The sequence below is a fragment of the Procambarus clarkii genome, chromosome 60 (assembly GCF_040958095.1).
Source record: "Procambarus clarkii isolate CNS0578487 chromosome 60, FALCON_Pclarkii_2.0, whole genome shotgun sequence".
Taxonomy (NCBI): domain Eukaryota; kingdom Metazoa; phylum Arthropoda; class Malacostraca; order Decapoda; family Cambaridae; genus Procambarus; species Procambarus clarkii.
In genome coordinates, this window is record NC_091209.1 from 16073875 (window position 1) to 16097709 (window position 23835).

The window sequence follows — 23835 nt, forward strand, 5'->3', positions numbered from 1 at the left end:
CCATCGCTTCCACCACCATGGGTATCACCATCCCTCCGTGCATCAACAACCACATGAGCATCACCATAAACATTACGAGCATCATCATATTTCCAATATTGTTGACATTTGTTATATAAAAAAGTAATATCTTCACTATTATCCAGTTGGAACTATTTAATATGAGCAATATACTGAAGGATCCAGTAGCTCAAGTTTTTTTTTAATTATTATTTTCTACCACAGACGTGGCCACACATTTACAATGCTAACCAGCATATATAAATTTTATTCTGTCCTCCATGGACAGGGTTAGAGATCTGTTAAACATATAGTTCAGGGGTTTATTGAACAATCAACCACAGAAGGTGATTGTAGTGTTTTTAAAATGTTAAAATCTAACTAAATCTAATCAAAATCTAATCAAAATGCTAATCTAACTTACATACATAAATACACAGATTTACGTCTGCCCTACATAAACCGTGTATGATGTGTCTTTTTACATAGTATTATTAATGTGCGTTTATGAAGGTTAAATGCAATTCAGACCAGCTTCCACATATCCTGTATACACATACATATATACATATATATGTATCCCACACCCTGTGGGTGCCTGTGTGGACAGCACGCTGGACACGCTATCCTGTGGTCCGGGTTCGATTCCCGGCGCCGGCGAGAAACAATGGGCAGAGTTTCTTTCACCCTGATACCCCTGTTACTTAGCAGGAAATAGGTACCTGGGAGTTAGACAGCTGTTACGGGCTGCTTCCTGAGGGGTGTCTGTGTGTGCGTGGAAAAATAAAAATAAATTAGTTAGTAGTTAATAACAGTTGAATGATTGACAGATGAGAGGCGGGCCGAAAGAGCAGAGCTCAAGACCCACAAGCACAACTAGGTAGGTTGATAGGTATATATATATACTTTATGAGTGTTCACTTCTCCTCCCCCCCCCCCTTCTATGTTGTACACTTTATTATACAAGGTTGTACAGTTACATATCTGATTCTTTCCAAAAAAGAGAACATTAAGAGGAAATAAGGGGAAGTTATTAATTCAACTCTGCCTCTTTATTGATCTCTGTCTCTGTTTCTCGTTTTGAATCTATAATTTTGTCTGTATCTGTGTTTGTCATACTAACAGCTGCTTTCAGTAGGTTTCTAATTCTCGTTCATTTTGTCTGTTAAATGCATAAACAAATTGTATACAAATACGGTAATATTTTGTTTTTAGAAGTCTTTTTTTCGTCTTTATTTATTTATTTATTGTGTTTCAGGGATCTGCTGTTGGGCCCCCATGGCGACGGCTCCGTCATGTCGCACCACTTCGACCCCACCGGCCACGACATGAGAGCTATGTACGTCGCCAAGATGACCTACGATCCTACCAAGATGGGCTATGACCCCACTAAGATGGGTTACGATCCCGCCAAGATGGGCTACGACCCCGGCCTCTCCAGCATGGCTCCTCGACACAACATCATGAAGCCCGACATGCTGGCCCAACACCTTAAGCCTGAAGCTGCCTCCCTCCTCCACCACTTTCCCAACATGGCCGCTGCCGCCGCTGCCTCCTACCCCTACCATGGGTACGACGCGACGCTGCAGGCGGTGACGACGGCCGCCCACCAGGACATGTGAGAAGAGAACACCCGCCTCTGGTACGGGTAAACGAAAAACGAGTCCCAGCTTGACCCATGAGGCGACAGGTGGCGCATTAGTTCTTCGGAGTGTCGCCGACAATCTTGGTGGGTCGTGATAAGACCTACCCAGTGGACGTCCACGTCTCGCTGAGCTATCTACAATGGCCCCACGCTTCTGCAGGACAGAAGGTAGTGGGGAGGTGCTAGTGTGTGATGGGGGGGACATTGAACTGATTTGACGACTGGGAGGGAATCGTGGTAGTGGTCGCAGCTTGTACAAAGCTGGCAAAGAGAGAGCAACGAATCAGCACTAGAGTGAAGTGCCAGTCAGAATGTGAGCATATGTAAATAATGACCAGCGCAAGAGGGCCAATGCCATTCAGACTGTGTCCAGTGACTGACACCACTCAGTCAGCCTGTGAGCGTGTGGGGGCAGCGACTCGACACCACAACACTCAAGTCCACTCCTGGTCGTCACTACCGTCCTGGTTAAGTGTGTAATGTTGTGACAACCTTCAGCCATGCCTTGGCCAACCACCAGAGTGACCCGCGGGCCTCGGGGTCATGACCTTGGTGGTCGGGTCATTACGAGGGACCTCCTGGGTCAGGTGAACCTGTCCTCTAACATGTTTGTGACCATAGGCTCCCTTTTCAGTGAACCAAGCATCAACCCGTGAACCAAAAACAGTGAAAACGTCAGTGTTAACTGAGAGCGTCTCACTAGAGGGGTCTGCAATATTGTAAATCTCGAATTAAATTATTGAATAGAAAAGTTAATAGTAAGGGAAAATGATGGTTGTTTACAGAGATAATAAGAGGTTCAGAAAACTTGTTAATAGCATAAATGGGGTCGTGGATTTCTTCACAGTTGCCATGAAGTGAAGCCCTGAGCCTTCCACCAGCGTGAACCAACTCTCCGCCGTAACATGGTACAAAATGTGGTATATTGATACGTTACTATTTTGAATATGGCGTAAAAAGAAATAGTATTATCGAATCCAAATTATTATATTATGGATTTGCGAATAATTAGGCATAAGTTAGTCTTGGAGAAGGATTTTAGTGTAGTGCCAGCAGAACGGGCTCAAAGTAAACGAAGCACATCTCGAGTCATAGTTTCGAACAGTGACAAGACTGCAAAAACACTATTACTGTTGTGAATGATAATTTAGTACTTTCATATGGTACACGGCGGTGGAGAGTATACTGGCATCACGGTGTTTAGTGTTCGGGTGCTGTCTCAGGTGTACAGTGGACAGTCACCAGTCCCTACTAATTTTAACGTACACCAGTGTTCTACTTTCTCAATTTCATGTTGTAATGAAATTTGGGTAAAGGGTTCCTGTTCAACAGCCGGGCTTCTCGGGGTCGTCTGAGGCCCCGAAGGAAGTCGCTGCTATGCTCATGAGTAGACTTGCCTGGTAGTGTATTATACCACACGACAGACTTACCTATCGGTAAGCTTATAATTAAAATGTGTATACTTTGGATGAATCATTGCGAGTTGTTTCAGGACCTCGCCTCATGCTAGGGGCGATGGTGCCACAGCAAAGTGTTACATGAGAGAAAATGTTGGTGTTTTGTAGAACTGTACACGACACGAGAGAACGTCTAGTGTTTGCTGCGTATATGTGTATGTTTATGTGAGTATTATTACTTAGCTGACTTGCAGTTTCGAGCCTCATCTTCTGGGTCCCGGCATTCTAATTATCTTCCGATCCAATTTTAAATTTACATATGCGAGTATGGAGTTGGCCTCTATTTTCTCTACATCAGTTTCAGTCCAATTGTTAACTTCTCTTACGTTAGATAAGTGTTTATCTAGAATATCTAATCTTCATTCCCGTCCTATTGATTTTATCTGTATACACGTTTCCTTTGTCCAGTGTTTCTGTGCTTCAAAGTATCCCGTGTGCTTCGAGGGTCTGTCGTCTGGGGATGTAAAGCTTAGATTCCATACGATGTTCTCAAAAGGTTTGCATTATCCTTTTGAGTAACGTCTCCTTATGTTCCTTGAGGTGTGGCTGATATTAGTGTGATATTATAGCGTTAACTTCCCCAGTGTCTGTGTGTATTCACCTAGTTGTGTCTTGAGGGGTTGAGCTCTGCTCTTTCGTGTGTGTGTGTGTGTGTGTCCGTCCGTCCTTTCCGATCTTCCAAGCTGCCTCCCTCTCATGTGCTGTACTTCTAGTGTTCACTTGTTGCGGTTTATAGACGACTACCATGCCTATTCTTTTTGCTACTATTCCCACAGCAAAGTAATTGAATCCATTTCTGTCCACCACCATATCTCCAACTTCCCAAGCTCACTAGTTGCGCCTCACCACCTCTCTTCAATGTCCCTCTGCTCTTCACCTCGCCTGGTTGTTCTCAGGGAACACCATCTCAGCCATCTTCATTTCTTACATCTTGTTGGATATTCCACTCGTGTTTGTGTAAAGCACAGACAGTCCTGATGTCAAGACTGATAGTACTGGATGTTGCTGGGGCGTGTAGCGAGATGGTTTGTATGGAAGTGTTGTAGCAAAGGGCAAGGGGGAGGGTGACTGCGTTTGTCTGTCTTTATGTCTGTATCTCTGTATGTGTATTAGCCTGTGTTGCATGTGTCAGTCGGTCCAGCAATCCTATTTTCCATCTAGAAATAAATATACACGACATTTTATGTAAATAAGCAAGCCTAGGTCAGTTCTCCACTGACATCAGATACGTGTAAATGTACATGAGCGGGTATTTTAATTGTAAATAGTAAATTAAAAATACAATGCAAGTATTTATAACATAATATTCTCATCATCCTGATGGGACATTATTTTGGGGGCGGGTGGGAGGGAGGGATAAGGGCTAGGGTGCGAGATGTAATTCACAAACTCCATAATCTTGAGGCTAGGTGCACTTAAGGACCAGTCGTGACACTTATTAAATCATACAATTATTTGCTGATTTTACCAAAAGCCTATCATGGTGCTATGTTTTAGAAAGATAGTAATTAAGCTACACGTTAACAAAATCTCTATTATCCCGTAGCAATTATAAATTATTGTACTAAAAGCCGGATTACTATAATAATTTTTTCGAAATTATCTTGCAATTATCCTCATGGCGCCAGTCATCAAGGAAGGGAAGTCAAAAACAAAACATTAGTGGATAATAATCTAATTTATTTTTTTGAACGATGTCAAGCCCGTAGCCTAGTCTACTTAGAAGATTCGTTCATTTCTAATAAATATGTCGCGAAAGATTGCCACTAATATGGAAATGTAGCCCATATGTTTCGAGGGTTGCTGAAATATGTGATATTGCTGGAGCTTGTAGTGATGCCCATATGGCTATCGCAGTTTTTTCTATCTTTAAACGTTTGTAATTGTACCCAGATATGAATACCTGATAGTTTTTTCTTTTAACGTTTGGAATGTAATCCATATGTGACTACCTGATTTTCATGTTCATTAACATTTACATTTTTTTGGGCTTAGATGTTAACATTTTATACTATTGACATAAAATGTTTATTTAGCCTATTTCATAATTATTTATTTTCATCTGTAAACGTGTTATGATTTTTTTTATTGTGTACAAACTCTTTGCATATGCATAATTTCCTTATCAGATGCTGTGATGACTGTGGATATTGCAAAAATATTTGGGCCTTGATTTTAATCTAAATTCAATTGTCTGTACTTTGAACCCACCAACCATTCCTGATACTGACAAAGGCTTATGTCTGTGATAACACTTGTTGACATTATCACTTCAGCTATACTTCAACAAAAAGTCTTATTCACAGTTTTATTTAATATGTGGAGTTTTTTTGTTATAATACAGCAGCCCTCAGTGTGTTATCAAGTTTGGTTTAAAAACAGATCTACACGGCTGTGAGAATTAATATTCTATGAAATACTAAATTTTAACATATACTGTAATGTTATACTTGGGTTTCTATATTTGCCAGTTCTCTTGAACCAAAAAATACAGTATTGTATAGACGTCGATTTGTTAGTTAATTATCAAATTACCTAGAAGCTATTCAAAACTGTGTAATACTATTCCATAATGACAAATGTCACTTTCCAATATCTGGTATCATTCCTCAATGACAAGTATCATTCCTTAATGTCTATTTTCATTCCAACATTAGTACAATTCTTCTCAAAGTAAATTCCTTTGCCCTGCTAATGTTTCACAAGAATACCAGTTCAATACCTGTAGAAAGTTAATAGTGACGGCTGACGTATTGTTACCCCCATGCATTCAGTTTGTCTTGTTTGTGTATTTTATATTATGTTGCAAAAAATAAGATATAACCACTGAATAACATGATAGTGGTATCCATTTATTTTGAGTTTTCACAACCAGAAATTGTGGTTGATAAACACGTCGATGTCGCTGCCACCATTTGTCGTGTTTAGGCGAGATTTGAGATAAATAATTGCAAAGGGTTATTCATGTTTTTGTATGTTTTTATCAGATACAACAAACAAAACATGGATATAGAGGTTGTATTTAGAACTTAAATAAATGATGTTGTAATTCTTCCACGAACTTCTAAATATATATAATGTACATACTTAAAGAATCTTCAGTGAGAATCTACAAGGTCTTCTCTGAAAGCTTTTCATTCTTCTCCAAGGCTGTGGGTCCCTACAATTGCACCAGAGGTGTTACCCTATGTACATACATGCGGTAAATATGAAGAGAGTTTACTGTCGTGACAGGAATTATGTATGTACGTGAGTACATTAATACAACATACGGCATTGTTGTAAGCGGGTGACCATACTGGATCTCAATAAAGCAAACTTGAGTTTGCACGTGAATATCTTAAATCAGAAAAGTTGTTATAGGTCTTCCCCGAGATGACTACACCCCCCAAACGTTTACCTTAAGCTCAAACATTTGGGTCTTCGACGTATTACCGAACAATATCGTTACCTTTGTGTAAATTTATCCTCATATAACGTCTTTGGCTAGCATGTGTTGATCCAGCAGTGAGCTGGGTCTGTGTGATCCTTCCAAATGTAAATAAAGTTCACCTAGCCTTCGGTATTTTATTGTGCCTTTCCCACTTGGTGTATGTTTATAAGAGTACATCAGTATTGTACTGGAACCTGATTTGTTCTTGTGCTGGGGTGAGATAGTAGCAGACAATGTGGTTGTAATTTGTATGTGAAAAACATTTATTGATCGTTCCAGCTGTAAGGAATTAACAACAGGCTTATTATTAATTAAGCAATGGTAGATCGACAGGGTCGGGTGAACCCAGTTTCCCAGTGTATGGAGTGTTAATTTACTTTCCACCTGGAACATGTCCAGGACTAAAGTATTTTTCCTGGTTGGTCAGTACTTGTATAATGCAAAGCTAGATGCCTCTGTTCACCTAGCAGTAACATGGGTACCCAGGATTTTGACAATTGTCGTGTATTGCATCCTACGGAAGGTCAGTAGTTGGCCTATGCTAGGGGAGTACCTTGACAAGCCTACATACAAACTTGCTGTTCCCGACTTCGGGAACAGCAGGAATTATATACCAAGAATTATATACCAGGAATTATATACCAGCTCCTAGTCTACATATACCTTCCAGGTGTTAAATAGTTATACAGGCTTAGTGCTGACTCCTCATAGTTACTTTATCTTACCTCAGACCGAAACAGGTAATTTGACCTTAACTAGCCTACAGAATCAGTTTCACTAACCAGTTTAAGTGAACCGAGAAACAAAGCAAATGCTACCATAAATAACAGTAAATATTTCATCTTTCCAGTTAGGATTTGGATCAGAATTGCTGATGAAATTCAGTTCAATTTTTATTCAAAAGAATGTACTAATGTCGGGACAGGAGTTACACACTATTACGCAAAGCGTTTCGGACAAGTAACTCAAAAGTTATGATCTCAGCCTAATATTTTGAAATTGAAATATATATATTTGGTTGTGTTAATTTTAAAAGCATTCAAAGTGTGCATTTAATTAATTTTGCTGCTATATAACATATTGTTTCGGATGAAATTGTAAATTGCTGCTATTCGAAATGGTGTGAATTTCACTTAGCCTCAAGTCTATTTTGTTGTTGTTCCCGGAATTCTGCTGCCCTCAAGTTGCTCAACGGCAATCCAATATGGTGAACAAACTATTTTTATATGTATATGCATTTTGTGTATGTATGTATTAAAGAACTGTGTAACTAGCTTCACAAGGTTGATACTTGCTTAGTTAAATGAACTGTGGGGTTCAGTTCACTAACCCATTACGTGTCTGTATAACCCTTTCTACCACAGCCCGGGGGATGGAATACAGGGGTGTATTTTGACTTGAGAATGGTCCAGGACGGACCGAAACGTCGTCGTCCCTTCAATTTCTAGTGTGTGGTCTGATCAACATACTTCAGCCACGTTATTGTGACTCATCGCCTGCATACAGGGGTGTAATAAATGACTAAACTAACTATTCGAGTTAATATGCAATATAGCTGCCGGCGTGCAAAGTTATTTTTGTAGAGATACAGCTGAATATATTGGTCCATAGTTCACATTCTTTTGATAGTATCTTACTTTACCATAGTTAACAACTTAACAAGAAAATGCGATGCATCATGACAGCAGTAGAAGTAGGCTGTCATGATTGAGAGAGCATCGGTTGAGGGTGCTCGTACAATCAATAAGACGCAAAGCACGGGCGACCAGCGCAAATTATCACATGGCGAGTCTTCTAACACCTCTAGTGAAGTCAACAGCCTCTAGTCCCATGTCATCGACGCCCCGACGACCGTGGACGGCACTACGGGCATCGCGTCTTCTGACGGATGTCAACCAAGAAAGGAAGGCCCTCATGAGTGACACAGAGAGGACGGGAAACTGGCGAGAGCTACCGCTTATCTCAATCCTGACAGATATGCTCGGTCTGAGTTTCGTCAGGAGACACTCTGGAGGACACTATCAAGTCGCCTGGTGGAGACTGATTCCTCTGATCTGTGTGGCAGTGTTCCCCGCCTGGCATGCGGTCGAGTTCACATTGAATTTCAAAGAGAATAATTACGACAGAAGCGTCAAGATGTTAGTGTTTAACTTAAACTCTATCTTCTTGCTGTGTTCACTCGCTCTGTTTGTGATTAACAGGAATGTAACGTGTGACCTCATGTCGACGCTCGACAAGACCTTGGCTCCGGAGAAGTCTTGTATACCTTTGTTTGCTATCATATTATTTTTATGCTATTCTCTTTCATGTTATGTTTTCAACATAACCGATATGGAATATGATATTTTACGAATATCAGTCTTCACTTTTCTTATTCCATTTCTCCCGACGCTGCTAGACTTTGTACAGGGCTCCTTCATCCACGCCCTCAGACAGTCCTACGTGCAGCTCCTCCACAAGACGGAAGGTCCCAGTACCCCGCAGCCCTCCAGAGTACCACCACCTGGTGATTCGCAACTCCGAGCCCAGGAGAAGGTATGATACATAAAATGTCTTAATATTTAATTTTGTTGTGGCCGGGATAGTGTGTGTGTCCATGATAATGAATACACTCTACTTTAAAGAACATTAATTTAGCAAAACATTATTTTTAACAAAACATGTATATGCGCATTAGAGAATCTATGCATGTGCATTGTTCTGTTTGCGAAGATGGAGTGCCAGCTCTTGGTTCCTGCCTCACAACCATTAATCGACCAATGGGTTTTGTGACCACTTGGGTTTTGTTGTATCTACAAATGAGCTCATGTTCGGAGTTGGATCCCTCTTAACATCGTCCAGATATGCTCTACTCCTGAAATACTTTTACACTATTGAAGTTCTTCTTTATTACCGATACTGCGCCTTGTTTTAAAAGTTCTCTTCTGGTAAAGTATAATATTATTCATGACACGTAACTTATAAATTACTTAAGCATAATTTAATTACGTGTTTGCTGTTATTATATGATATATGGATAGCACTGCGGTTAACATACCCCATGATTGGTGGTTAGCTTCCACTTGGGCAGCCTCGTTTCTTGTCCTGGCTTTCTATTAAAAAGTGTACGTGTCTACTTACACTTCTCTTTCAGCTTGGGACAGAGGTCAAGCCTTAGCTCCCAGCCTCTTAGCTACCTTGTGTCTGCTGTGACTACGCGCGCTTTCTCATTCCTTTGTTGTTTGTACCTTCAGAGTCAAGGATGGACTAAGCCTCCACCACTTGTAAGCTGAAGGGGAACCTCTCAGTACTCAGATTCATTTGTTTCCAGGTTTCATTTGTGCAAACGATTAAATTACCTTTTACTTGACGCTGGCTGTCCATAATAGCTATATTTCATTAACATACAATTTATTATCGTGTCTCATTTATTTCGTCTCTCTTCTACTGAGGATTTTTTTTATCATAAGGTAGACACACTCTTGACACACTATGCATCTCCTTCATATAGTCCAGGTTACCTGCATAAATGCAAATGTACCTAAATGTGTTACTAAAAAAAAAAATTGTTCTACTGGTGTTAGCTTCAGTTCTCATAATCGGTCTTTGTAACACTTCTGGCAAATTTTAACAAGGGAATTGGTTCAGTGTATTTTTTATTTGCAAAGCTTTCACACCATTGTCTTATATCTTGTTTCTGACCTCCCTGCAGGTGCGGGTCAACAGCACCAGCCACTTGACGCACCTGGCTGACCTCGTCCTCAGCGCAGTCAACCTCTATAACCAGGTCAGTCTATGATGAACAGCTCACTCGGTTGTTTTTTCACTTCCTCGCAGCTTTGTTACTAGATCGAATGGTACAGCCCCTACAGCCAGGTCACTCCTACCAGGTCCCCTACAGCCAGGTCGTCCCAACTAGGTCCCCTACAGCCAGGTCGCCCCTACCAGGTCACCCCCTACCCATGTCCCCTACAGCCAGGTCACGTCACATTTCTGTCGGGTTGTTCCATTAATAAAACTACCATCGATTTAAAACTACTTCAGAAATCCTAGACACGCCAGCGACCACGTAAACACGCGCGGCGCCACTCCCCTACGACGAAACACACCGTCTCTTACATGTTAAATTGTTTGTTTTCGCTAACACATCCTCGTGTGTTGCGTCTGTCGACACTCTGTAACTCATAAGTCATCTTCTCCAGATACCAGACCCGTCGTGTGCCGCGCCAAGTTCATCCTGGATCAAAAAGCGTTCACTACTGATAGAGAGTAACGCTGAAACTCGTCATCACGCTCACCAAGTTTAACTGTAGCGCCACGGGGTGCCGGAGTGAGCTCTCTGTCGTCCTCCAAATTACAATACCCACCTCCTGTCCCCAACCCAAGCATCTAAATGCTGGCATAAACGCTAATGACAATATTACATGAATTCCCAAACGTTAATCATTCTTATCCACGTATGTTAAGTGAGAGAGACACAAGCATTGCCTGACTCCGCCAGCACCGATACAAGCACCGGGATAAAAGGGGACCGGGATCACGGGAGACATCTCCCGTCACGCAGGGTGCAGTCGCACCTCCACAGATCTCCAGTATCATCTATTGATACTGGTAATGGCTCAAAAGGGCCTCCACTTACGGGCTATTCATGCCCGTGCCACCTTTTGGTTGGCTTAATCTTCATCAATCAATCAATCAGGAACCGGGATGTCTTGTATGAAGACAAACAACCCCGTATCTTGGAGGAAAAGCAGAGGCAGAGGATGCACTTTTTTGTTTACGTATTTCTAAGCATATGCAAAGATGCAGGATACAAGGACAGACGACGATACAAGGGCATGCGAATGTATATCACCTGTGTGCCAGATACCAGCACAGTGTGCTATTAGGACTCTTACTTATTATCCTTCAACATGAGCCTCTCCTCGAAGGTCCTTGAAATTTGGCGCAGTAGGTTAGAGAGCACGAGGGCAGTGGTCTTGGGTCATTAACGAGGCGTGGCTGACACTGTGTTTGCCAGTATAACACCAAGATAGCAAATTGACTCCGGGTAATGGACGCAATGTTGGCTCTTCTCTCACCCACATTGATCCAGCCGTTTATAAGTGGGCGCGAACTTACAATATTATACTTAAGCGATGATCTGTACATACATTGTACTCAATACAGCTATTTGAGAACACATATTTGAGCGCACTCATTACAAATGTTGCTTAAGCTATGCAAATACTATCGACAGTGCAAATAATTCTGAAACTATGTCAATAACAATATGAGTAATCGTGGTAATTACAGTAATACCCACAGTATTAACAATGCATCATTATCAGGAATACTGTGAATGAACAGTGGGTCACTGTAACATGTAACTGTGATGCTCCAGGGAAGCTTTTGATATCAGATGAAGTACCAGTTAATTTTAAGCCGACGAATAATCACAATAACGGGGCTGAACATGATGACCAAACCACATGTCAGACAACGAAGAAGCAACGGGGCTGTGGTCCGTTGTGGACCATTACCAAGTCGGGTAAGCTTACCCGACTTGGTAATGGTCCACGACGGACCGAAGCCTCGTCGTTTCTTCATTTTCTGATGTGCAGTTAATTTTAAGAAAAAAAAAACAAAAAAAAAACGAAAAAATGTAGAATGATGGATGGTGACCGTTAGCACCAACAGATGTCGTCGACGTGGACGATGTTGAGGTGCGGGATGATGTTCTCCAAGATGTTGGGCTTCTTCTACTTTGTCATCGTCCCCGGGTCCCTCCCTGTGGCAATTTATTACCTCACCGACGAGCTCCTACGGTCCTTCGTCATCTGTTACCTGGCTGACGACCTCTTGCAGAAGGTGAGAGGACGGGAAGTGTATGAAGGTGAGGGGGCGAGGGACACTAGTAAGTGACAAGAACACGTTACCAAACAACATGATAGATGCGAGGTTGCTGGATTATTTCAAGCGTAGGCTAGACATATGAGTGGTTGTGGGTGGATATAAATAGGAGCTGCCTCGTATGGGCCAGTAGGAGCTGCCTTACGTAAGCTAATAGGCCTTCTGTAGTTTACTATACTATTATGCACTTGTGTTCTCCGCAGCACAAGATGTTGGAGGACGCTGTGTGGAGGCTTCACCAGGCCAGCGGCCAGAGTGTGGAGGACCAGCACCAACTATTAGCTCTGGCCATTCGTCTTGGTGCTCGTCCTGCAAACATCGCGGTGGGATCCGTGGCAATATTGGGGAATACACTGCTGATCAACTTCATCAATATTGCCTTCACTTATACAATCATTGTCTACCAGTACCGCCACTGATGGTTCTCAGTAACCTCGAGTGTTGAAATATATACCACAATATATTTGTATGGTTCTAGCCACTGGATCATGAGCTCCCATGAAAGCAAGGGAGACAATGCACCACCGCACCAATTCTAGTCTCAACCGTCCCTAAACACTTTAGTGTGTGTAAACATCCCATATTTAGACAATTTAAGATTTCGGATTTCTGAGAAATTTCCATAAATACTTATAAAATGTGTTTTCTCAAATATACTTCCAATATTTATTTAGTTCAAGTTAAAGTATGTTTATTGAGACAAGAAAAAAATACATCTCAAAGGGATAGAGTAACTTAGGCTATTTCTACCCTCCTTTATTTAGTTATATGTTGATAACAAGGAGCTTTTTAAACAGTGTAGCGGGTTGGTCCTGCAGACTCAGGATCACATGTTGTTTACCTTTTCAAGTGTTCTGGAACAAGATATGTAGATAAAATCGCGAAATTGTAAACAGTACTTGCAAGTGTGAGTGTTTTGTAACAACAATGGTTTGCACATAGAACCAGTTTCTATAGCGATAATCAGAGATGACTATCACTCATCAGACCAGTCTCTCAGTTAAAAACATACGCAAGCCATTGTCGTCTAACCTGCAGTTGATACCAGGCTTTGTTTGGTGTTGGGTTTAAGGCCCAATTAAGATCATCGCACCAGCTGTCTCACCAACCAGCAAGTATACTTTAGTAATGAATATTGTCAGACTCAAAGCTCTAAAATGTACATAGAGCGAGAACCGAAGTGCCCTTCTTGCTGTGTGTAGTATACATGATATTTAATAACAAAAAATAATCATGTCTGAAGATATATTTGACCGCGAACATGTTGCTGAATATACAGGTGACAATCTGGCTCCTTCCATTCATTTCAAAGTTGAATAGGACTAATTCCCGCCTTCCTTTTCTTGATGTTTATGTTCACAGCTCTGTCTGGGTTATCTTTCTCTGTCTACCGCAACCTCATGCATAGTGGTGTGTACATTCACCTCTTTTCCTACCATCCTCCTTCTGTTAAGAAAAGTGTCCTCGTCTCTCTTCCTCCGCGCTCTACGCATCAGCGACCCTCAGTTTCTTGATTCTGCAATTTCCTTTTTTTTAAACAAATCTATCTCTCGCCTTTGTTACCCCTTAGATTTGATCAACTGTGCCCATTCTCAAGCTACACGAAATTTCTTTCATCTTAAATCTGCTTTCAACACTATTATCACTGTGCTCTGCCTTCCCTTCATATCTGAACTTAAAATGCTCACTAATACCCTTCGTCCTCTTGACATAAAGCTCGCCTTTCGACAAACTAACACTCTTCGAACTAATCTGGTTCACACTTCTAATGCAGCTGGTGTCTACTCGATTTCCTTTTCGTCTTGTCCTCTCCAATACTTTATGGGAAACTGGCTGTACACTTAATGACAGACTTAAGGAATACACAAGAAGTGTTAAGTCTGCAGACTCAAACAATGCTCTCTTCTGTCATGTTAGGGATTCTAGTCATCCTAATGTTTGGTCTTCTTCTAAAATATCTTCTTGCCTCTACTCTTCACAGACGCCGTTTTGTCGAATAGGTTCTGATACACAACCTACCCAACATGAACCTTAGTCCTGGCTTTGTTTCTGTTGACTCTTCCCTTTCACAGTACATACTTAAATGTTCTAAACTTTCTAGCAAACGTGACCTAACAAAAGTCTACCCATCCTTTTTCTCTCTTTTTCTTACGTTCCCATTCTTACTTCTATTATTACACCCTTTATTACACATATTCATTCCATACTTTTCGCCTTGTTCTTACCTTCCTCTAAGATTTCCTCCTCCTCAACTCTCTCTTGTCTTACTATGCCCGTGCCTCCCGTCTCATCATTACGGGCTAGTCATGCCCGTGCCACCTCTAGGGTGGCTTAAACTTCATTAATCAATAAATCGTCTCATCACAATCGACTTGATAATGGTCCAGGACGGACCGAAACGTCGTCGTCTCGTCATCTTCTAGTGTATGGTTTGGTCAACATTTCTTCAGCCACGTTATTGTGACTCTTCATCTGCATATTGGTGATGATGAACTGGCTCGTGTCCTTGTGCCCGGGTATATGGCACACATCTGGTCGCACCAACAGTGATAGAGTCATTACCTGCACTTATACCCATCACTACCCATCACAGTTGTTGAGCCGAGGGTGTTGATCCAATCGATAAGACACAGGCAGGAGCGACCATCATTCACGACTGGCAAGCGTGAGTCTTCTGACACCTCAAGAAGAGTAAACAGTCTCAAGTTACAAGCCAACTATCCTGACGTCTCGGAGAGAGTAGGAAGCTTCTAGTCCCATATCTGCGACGCCCCGACGGCTGTGTCCAGCCCCATAGGCATCGTGTCTTCTGGCAGACGTCATCAGTAGTAATATTAACTAATTTAGGAAGGGATTTCCCCAGTGACAGGAATGAAGGGCAACTGGCGAGCGTTGCCGCTTGTCTCAATCCTGACGGAAGTGTTGGGCCTGAGCTTCATCAGGAGACACGCTGAAGGACACTACGAAGTCGCCTGGTTGAGACTGATTCCTCTGATCTGTGTGGCGTTGTTCCCCGCCTGGCATGTGGCCATGTACATATGGCAGCTCAGGAATTTTACCTACGATATAAATGTTTTAATGATAACGTACATCATGAACTCCGTCTTCTTGCTGTGTTCGTTCACTTTGTCTCTGATTAACAGGAACGTAACGTGTGACCTAATGTCAACGCTCGATCAATTATTACAGCCCAAGAAATCCTGGTTACCTTTGTTTACTATCATGATAACTCTTTTATATTCTGTCTTATATCATTTGATCACCATATCTGGATTGAAAACTGATTATATAATGACATTAGTCTTCACAGTTTTAAGTCCATTTCTCCCAACGGTGTTGGATTTGGTATATGGCTCCTTCATCCACGCCCTCAGCAAGTCCTACGTGCAGCTCATCCACAGGATGGAAGATGCTGGCTGTCCCCATCGCTTGCCCACAGCCCCTCAGAGGACGCCAGCAGCGTCTCTCTGGAGGAATCTACAAGTGACTACTCTCCGTACGTCACCTTCACGAGTACCTCCACCAGGAGCAGGTTCCCAGCCACCAGCTCAACACAAGGTAAGGTTCCAGCAAGGTCCTCGGCCACATGACTAGGATGGTGTAAACATTTATATTTGTAGGTGCGAAAGAGAAAATTAATATTCACATCAAATTAAGAGTGTTTAAATGTGCTTTCGAGAAATTCTTTACACAGCTCTTGGTCCCCCGCCTTATAACCAACAATCATCTAATGTCATGCATAATTAATTTATTGGGTTTAACGGTTTTTACATTTGAATCCATGTGTGATGGTTGTCTCGACCGTTTCAACTGTCAGTTAATGCTATCAACTATTCTTTCAATGAATTTTATTTGTATTGTCAACTTTGGAATATCCGGGTGATAGCTTCCACGTGGGAGCCCTCGTCCTGGTCGCACCGGTCTGTGAACACCTTGTCATTGACGGCCTTGTAAAATATCCCAAGTATCTTGTATGTCATAATCATGCATCTCTGTTCTCACCATAGTTGCGGGGTTGAACTTCAGGCCACAGGACTTGCTTATACACCCAAATATTCTCTTTCAATATCTCTCTTGCTGACTTTAAATATTTAGCTTGTCAGTGTCCCCTTGATCATGCACCTCCCACTAATGGTTGTATCTACCTTATTCAATCACTTTAGTATTTTGTACGCCTTGGCTATGTCTCATTTACTTTTTCTATCCTCCAGTGACGAGGTTAAGTAGTTTTCTCTATTCTCGTTGTTCATACCTCTCAGCTCAGGGACTATGCTCTGGTTTAGTGTTTGTGTAGGATGTACATGTAAATTATTCATGTGTACATAGGGTACACGTGTGTGTGTATGTTTGTGTGTACTCACCTAATTGTGCTTGCGGGGGTTGAGCTCTGGCTCTTTGGTCCCGCCTCTCAACCGTCAATCAACAGGTGTACAGGTTCCTGAGCCTATTTTGCTCTAGCATATCTACATTTGAAACTGTGTATGGAGTCAACCTCCACCACATCACTTCCTAATGCATTCCGTTTGTCAAGCACTCTAACACTAAAAAAGTTCTCTCTAATATCGCTTGTGTGTGTGTGTTGAATCTATCCTTGAACATAAACGCACACCTGAAGCAATTCTCATCTTGTAAGTACTCGTGCAACAGGTGTCTGTCATCCACAATGCCTTGGAATGACTAAAATAGCACACTATAAGTACTGTGTCTGACCCTCTCCAGGTGACAACGCAAATCGTCTCCGACCTGACGCACCTGGCCGACCTTCTCATTAGTGCAGTCAGCCTATTCAACCAGGTGAGTCAGCACTACATGTATGTCGACAATAAGGTCACCCACCTGATCACAAAGTACATTCGTCCTAGCACACCCATTACTGCCAGGCCCTCCAGTCAGGTTACCTCAGTATTGAACCCCCTCATATGAAAAAGTACGAAATTAAATACCTGTGAAATGATGCGCAACACAGGCAGAAAATGAGGAATGACCTTTTTTGTGATAAATGCATTGTGTGTATTGTGTACATTGTTTATGATAGGAGTATGTTGCTCTTCACGATGGTACAGAGGTCGTATAATCCTCGTCGTCCCCTCGTCAGAGAAAATTACTAAGCCGAACTCCAACCTTGTTCAGAAGACCAACTGGAAAACTATCTTTCGACAACCTGTGACCCCCCAGACAATATAAACGTCAGGTGTCCGTTAACTTTAAATCTTTGAAACCTAATGGCCAAAAATGATGACCGACCCGGTAAAAACGCTGCACCGTCTTTTAGCTATCCGTCGGCACAACGCCCAGGGGGTACACCCACAAGACCTGCCAACCCGGACACCTCTCGTTCAACACCTCGACTCCTCGCTCATAGAACGAAACGGCAAACGAAAAAAAATCCACTTCCATGTGACCCCGTCCGAAATGTACGCCAAATGCCAAATCAGTCCGGGATAGTTCCTTACCCAATATCGAGACCCAATGGACAATGGACAACAATTATGACACGTTTTGCTCCCTTCCCCACGGCAAAGCTCGAGTCTGGTGTCAAACCTGCACCAGGAGCCTCGTATAAGGGGCCTCGTAGCCTGGTGGATAGCGCGCAGGACTCATAATTCTGTGGCGCGGGTTCGATTCCCGCACGAGGCAGAAACAAATGGGCAAAGTTTCTTTCACCCTGAATGCCCCTGTTACCTAGCAGTAATAGGTACCTGGGAGTTAGTCAGCTGTCACGGGCTGCTTCCTGGGGGTGGAGGCCTGGTCGAGGACCGGGCCGCGGGGACACTAAAAAGCCCCGAAATCATCTCAAGATAACCTCAAGGAGCTATTTAGGAGTATGTTAGAGGGTGGTAGTGTTCATTGGCGTCCTTAATGCTTTGACTATCAAATAGGATTTCTTATTGTGTTAATATAATGGTAGGTGTAGTTTGGGACTGGTAAAGTGATTTTTTTGTGGAGGTTGAAGAGAAATTAGCTTTCCTTTTGTTTCTCTAGAATATATGTGTATTTTATAGTTTGCATCTTTAATACTTTGGGTTACTTCATATATATATATAGTTTGTCATTTTCTATGACATTTCAATATTATATATTACAGAGATTGTGTGCAATATTCCATGGCCACTTGGCGGCACAGGGAGCCGGAACAAACTCAAAATTTGTGTTCTTAAAATATATGAAACAGTTACCTTTCACATGTACAGTAGAGGTTCTGTTTGGTGACTCTCAGCACCAACAGATGTCGTCGACCTCGATGCTGCTGCGATGCGGGATGATGTTTGCCAAGCTTCTTACCCTCATCTACTACACCATCATCAGACCGGATTACTTCATTTACTGCAGTCTCCTCGACGAGCTTCTACGATCCTCCGTCATCTGTTATTTAGCTGATGGTCTCCTGCGGAAGGTGAGAGGAAGGAACGTGCTGGATGAAGGTGAGGAGAGAGAAATACAGAAGTCGAGATGAATACGGTGAAGTTGAGGAGCGAGAATAGAGAAAGGATGTTGGGATCGTGAATGTGAGACGAGAGCAGAGGAGAATGTAAACAAGCACTATCTTAATATCATACTGTATGGACAAGTGTCACAGGCCTAATACTTGTGTTCTCCGCAGCACAAGATGTTGGAGGACGCTGTGTGGAGGCTTCACCAGGCCAGCGGCCAGAGTGTGGAGGACCAGCACCAACTATTAGCTCTGGCCATTCGTCTTGGTGCTCGTCCTGCAAACATCGCGGTGGGATCCTTGGCAGTATTGGGGAATACACTGCTCATCAACTTCATCAATATTGCCTTCACTTATACAATCATTGTCTATCAGTACCGTCCCCAACACTCTTCACAGAAGTAGGCATCAGCACAAAACACTCGTTTCAAGGATTTCCAAGATATGTTGTTATGAGACTAGTACTGAACCTAAAGCATATGTTAACATATACACAGTATTTTCTTCCTCCGGTATTTGTTTACTAAGTGTTATTTAATGTATTATAACTCGATGCAAGTTACTTTTTTTTACAGATTTGAGAATAAATTGGTAAATTATTAAGTGCAAGCATCATGTGTCTTGTTCCAGAAACTCGCTTTTCTATGAGCATTACAGCCTATGATATTGATTTTATATTTAACAAGATACCATATTATTACATATTACTGTACGTTAAAAGTTAATGTTTCGTTGGGGGGTTGGCTGCAACTCAAAATACCTAACTTTCAAACGCAAATAATTACCAACAAACCCCTGAGCACCTAACCTAGCCAAGGCTTAACAATTAAACAAAATCTAATATATAATAATGTTAATTTATATATGAGGAAATACAAATTGTTAATATATACGCTACGCAAATACTGATGGCTGCGTATCTAGGGATCAGCCGCAACTTGAAGGAATGAAGTATGAGGCTTGTCTAACTAATTCTACTTACTCACAAACTCATACTTTTAGAACCGCTGTATATAGCTAATATGAAGCCATGGTAGAATAGCTGAGTATGGCAACTCGGTCCTCACAATAATAACCACCTTGATTGTTTGTTTTGCATTTTTGTATTTTAATGTATACAAGTAGTTTTATTATTTTGAATTAATTGCTTATACTGTACACGTAATTACACTTGTATGTATGAATGTCATCCAATTCTTTACTAATGTTGTCGTGAGTATTTTAACACTGAAGGTAGAGTTCGAACTCTTTTGATTAAATAAAAATATGTTCAAGTTCAAGTATATTTAATGAGACAAGAAAGAAATACATCTCAAAGGGATAGAGTAACTTAGGCAATTTCTACCCCCCAGAAAAAGTATATCAGGCGCTGGTCATCCCTGAACCCTGATAGAACAAGGGGGCAAAGCCAACGAGACCTTAATAAGTTAATTCCAGCCACAAACAATAGAGAAAAACAAAGACTCCAGAATCCCACAAAACTACACGAGGCAGAAAAATGGAACAAATTCACCCCAGGCCCCCGTGGGGGGTAGAAATATCCTAAGCTACTCTGCCCTTTGAGATGTGTTTCTTTCTTGTCTCGATAAACATACTTGAACTTGGCCCCCCTGTAGAACCTAAAGGATAACCTACACTTACCTGAAGAGAAGCCAGGAAGGCTGGGCAGGAAACTAGGAGCTGCTGTACACATGACCAAAGACACATGACTGAGGCGGGTACGTGGCTGGAACCAGGGTTGCCAGATCTAAATTGCTGAAAGTAGCGAGCTGGCGGTCTAAAAGTAGCGAATTTGTAATAAGAGTAGCCCAATTTTTTTTAGTGAATGATATGGGTTTCAAAGTAATATATTTTGATATATAGAGTACACTACACAATGTTAATTGTTTTATTAATATTATTTCTGCACATACACACACACACACACACACACACACATATATATATATATATATATATATATATATATATATATATATATATATATATATATATATATATATATATATATATATATATATATATATCTGTGTGTATAGTTCATTAAGCATCCCCTATTCAAACAGTGAGTGGTAGCACCCCGTGCTACCACTTGTTGTGCACCCCGAACCCCGACCAGTTGTATAAGCTGACCCCGACCAGTTGTATAAGCTGACCCCGACCAGTTGTATAAGCTGACCCCGACCAGTTGTGTAAGCGGACCCCGACCAATTGTGTAACTGCAAGCCTAGCATGAACGAACCTAGCAACCCCCCCCCCCTTACCTGAGTTTACATTTCGTATTATGTGATTTTGGCAACTTTTGCCATTTTTTAATTAATGCATTTAACTGATATCAAGACAAATATATATTTCCAAATTAAATGTAAATTTCTTTAGTTTAAAAGAATATAAATTTATATAAAATTTAAAAGAATATATATATACGAACCCTTTCCTATATACATATGCGCTGGCTTGAGTTCGCTGCTGGTTCAAGTTCAGTTCAAGTTCTTGAACTTGGCAGCACCTAGTCTTTAATTTGGCACCTTTGTGGGACCTTGGTATAAGCCTAACATGTATATATACACTGGCTGCCTGTCCTCCTACACAATGATTTATTATTACCTAATATTTTATCATTTAATTTAAATATTAAATAAAATAATTTATTTAATTATTATAGTAAGTACTTAATAATATAATAATAAGTAGTAAGTACATAAAAAAGATTAAAAAGTACAGTTTAGTTATAAGAGATTCCTAGATTGGAATTCACTACTAAGTTTCGATATATCCAAGTTTTTTTAGTGTGAAATGCTGTTATTATATGCATAAATTGTTGTTTTAATAATATTACGCTTAACCACATGGCTGGACGGTAGAGCGACGGTCTCGTTTCCTACAGGTCCGCGTTCAATCCCCGACCGCCCAAGAGGTTGGGCACCATTCCTTTCCCCCGTTCCATCCCAAATCCGTATCCTGATCCCTTCCGAGTGCTATATAGTCGTAATGGCTTCGCGCTTTCACTTCATAGTTCCCCCACCCCCCTGAATAATATTACAAGAGCAGTATTTACGGGCTATTCATGCCCGTGCCACCTCTTGAGTGGTTTAATCTTCATCAATCGAGAGCAGTACGTCCTAACCAGACATAATATGATGATATCCTGAACAGTTGATAAATAAAAGTAATTGCGAAACTCCAGTTATCTAATACTTATCATAAATTGTATAAAACCTTATACAAGCCAAGGGATTTGTAGACCAGTGTTTAAAAGGGAATTCGGAAGTAAAAATAATACAGCTGATGCCATCTGTCGGCAGAAGAGAACACTATCAACTGGCTGGTCAACAGTGGCTATAAGGTACAGCTTACGCCATCTGTTGACATCAAATTACACTTATTACAAATTACCCCACAAAATACAACTAACGCCATCTCGTTTTTTTCCAACGCACTATAAATAGCCAAACAGCAACCCATAAGGCGGGTTGTTGTGCTCGGGTAGGAGGTTCCAAGCTCCGCCCACAGATGGTATGGGGTGCATAATAAATGGCATATCATTGGTAGATATTCTTTGTTGACATTCAGACAACAGCCAATCACTGGAAGGGATCAGCTAAAGGCTCCATCCACTTAATAAATCATCTTTATTCAGCACACCATCCTTGCTTATGACATTCTGCTTCAACTTTAATCTACCTAAAAAGTGAAATGTTAAGTATTCAAAAGTATTAATATAGTGATAATTAAATACTGTAGGATGTAACGAGTGTTACAGAAACATGGGCTGGCTACCTGACTTGTGACGTCATCAGTGGGTGTTGCCTCACACAAATAATATCGGGGATACAATGCCTCCGCCCTCTCATTGGTCTACATTATTCAGTTAGATGGAAATTTGTCTTGTATAAAACAGACATTGTTGTTCTTTTGTACAACAACACCAAGGTTGTTGAGCAAAAGGACGTATTTCTTATTTTGGATTTTATTCATTTAAGCGTTGGCATTCCCCGCAACAGCCAATCACAGGAAGGTATTTGCTGGAAACTCTGCCTTCAACAAAGTTTATTCCTAATGAACTCTAACAATAAATTTGTTTAATAAACGAGTATTTAGGGTCAAGCTACAGATGAACATTATAGGATAACGGTGTTTTAGCTTGCTGCTTCGTTAGACAGAATCCCTGGACTTAATTTTAAAAATAAAGAACTAGGAAGCGTATTTTATTGCTAAATTTTCGAGAAATTTTCCGTTTCTGCCCGAAACGCTGCGCGTACTAGTGGCTTTACAAGATTGTAAATACTATACTATGTACTCTCACAAACCAAATGTACCTTCTTGTATATAAATAAATAAATAAATAAGAAATAAATCCCAGCCTAGAAACTCTTTGTTGACATTCACACAACAGCCAATCATAGGAAGGGATCAGCTGTAGGTGCCATCCACTTAGTAAATCATCTTAGTTCAGCCCACCATTCCTGCTTATGGAATTCTGCTGTAACTTTAATTTACCCAAAAAGTGAAGTGTTAATTATTTAAAGTGTTAATAAAGTGATAATTAAATATTGCAGGATATAACAGATGTTATATAAAAATGTGTTGGCTACCTAACTTGTGACGTTATTATTGGGGGTTGCCTTGACACAAATAATGATACTCTGCTCTGCCCTCTTATTCGAGTAAATTATTCAGTTAGATTGTGATTTCTGTCAGGTGCAAAACAGAAATTGTTGTTCTTTTTCACAACAACCTTGTTGTTGTGCACAAGGACCTATTTCTTAGTTTAAATTTTATTCATAAAAGAGTGTTGGTATTCCCCGCAACAGCCAATCACAGGAAGGTATTTCTGGAAGCTCGGCCTCCTTATGGACTCAGCACATCGCTCTAGCTCATGGCTCTCTGTTTCATCTCTTGTATATACAAACTATGACTTTTTCGATTACTGTTATAATTAATAATATGAAATATATAAGTTTTTACGCAAAATGGCTAAATTCTGCCATTAAATGAC

The 23835-nt window shown here is 41.1% G+C and overlaps 2 protein-coding genes across 2 annotated transcripts in view; one reads left to right on the forward strand and one right to left on the reverse strand.

Moving 5' to 3' along the window:
* The window catches only part of LOC123766781 (homeobox protein SIX1), a 54153-nt gene extending 49723 nt beyond the window's left edge, over positions 1 to 4430 (forward strand). Inside the window, exon 3 of the mRNA XM_045756154.2 lies at positions 1259 to 4430. Coding sequence (XP_045612110.1) covers positions 1259 to 1622 — 364 coding nt within the window. The 3' untranslated portion in view covers positions 1623 to 4430. The remainder of the gene's footprint in view (positions 1 to 1258) is intronic.
* l(2)37Cd (general transcription factor IIIC subunit l(2)37Cd) overlaps positions 1 to 20576 on the reverse strand; it is a 126999-nt gene extending 106423 nt beyond the window's left edge. Inside the window, exons 1-2 of the mRNA XM_069307580.1 lie at positions 20478 to 20576; positions 18583 to 18791 (exon numbers count right to left, since the gene is read on the reverse strand). The gene's annotated coding sequence lies outside the window, so the exon portion shown is untranslated. The remainder of the gene's footprint in view (positions 1 to 18582; positions 18792 to 20477) is intronic.
* Between the last annotated feature and the right edge of the window lie 3259 nt (positions 20577 to 23835).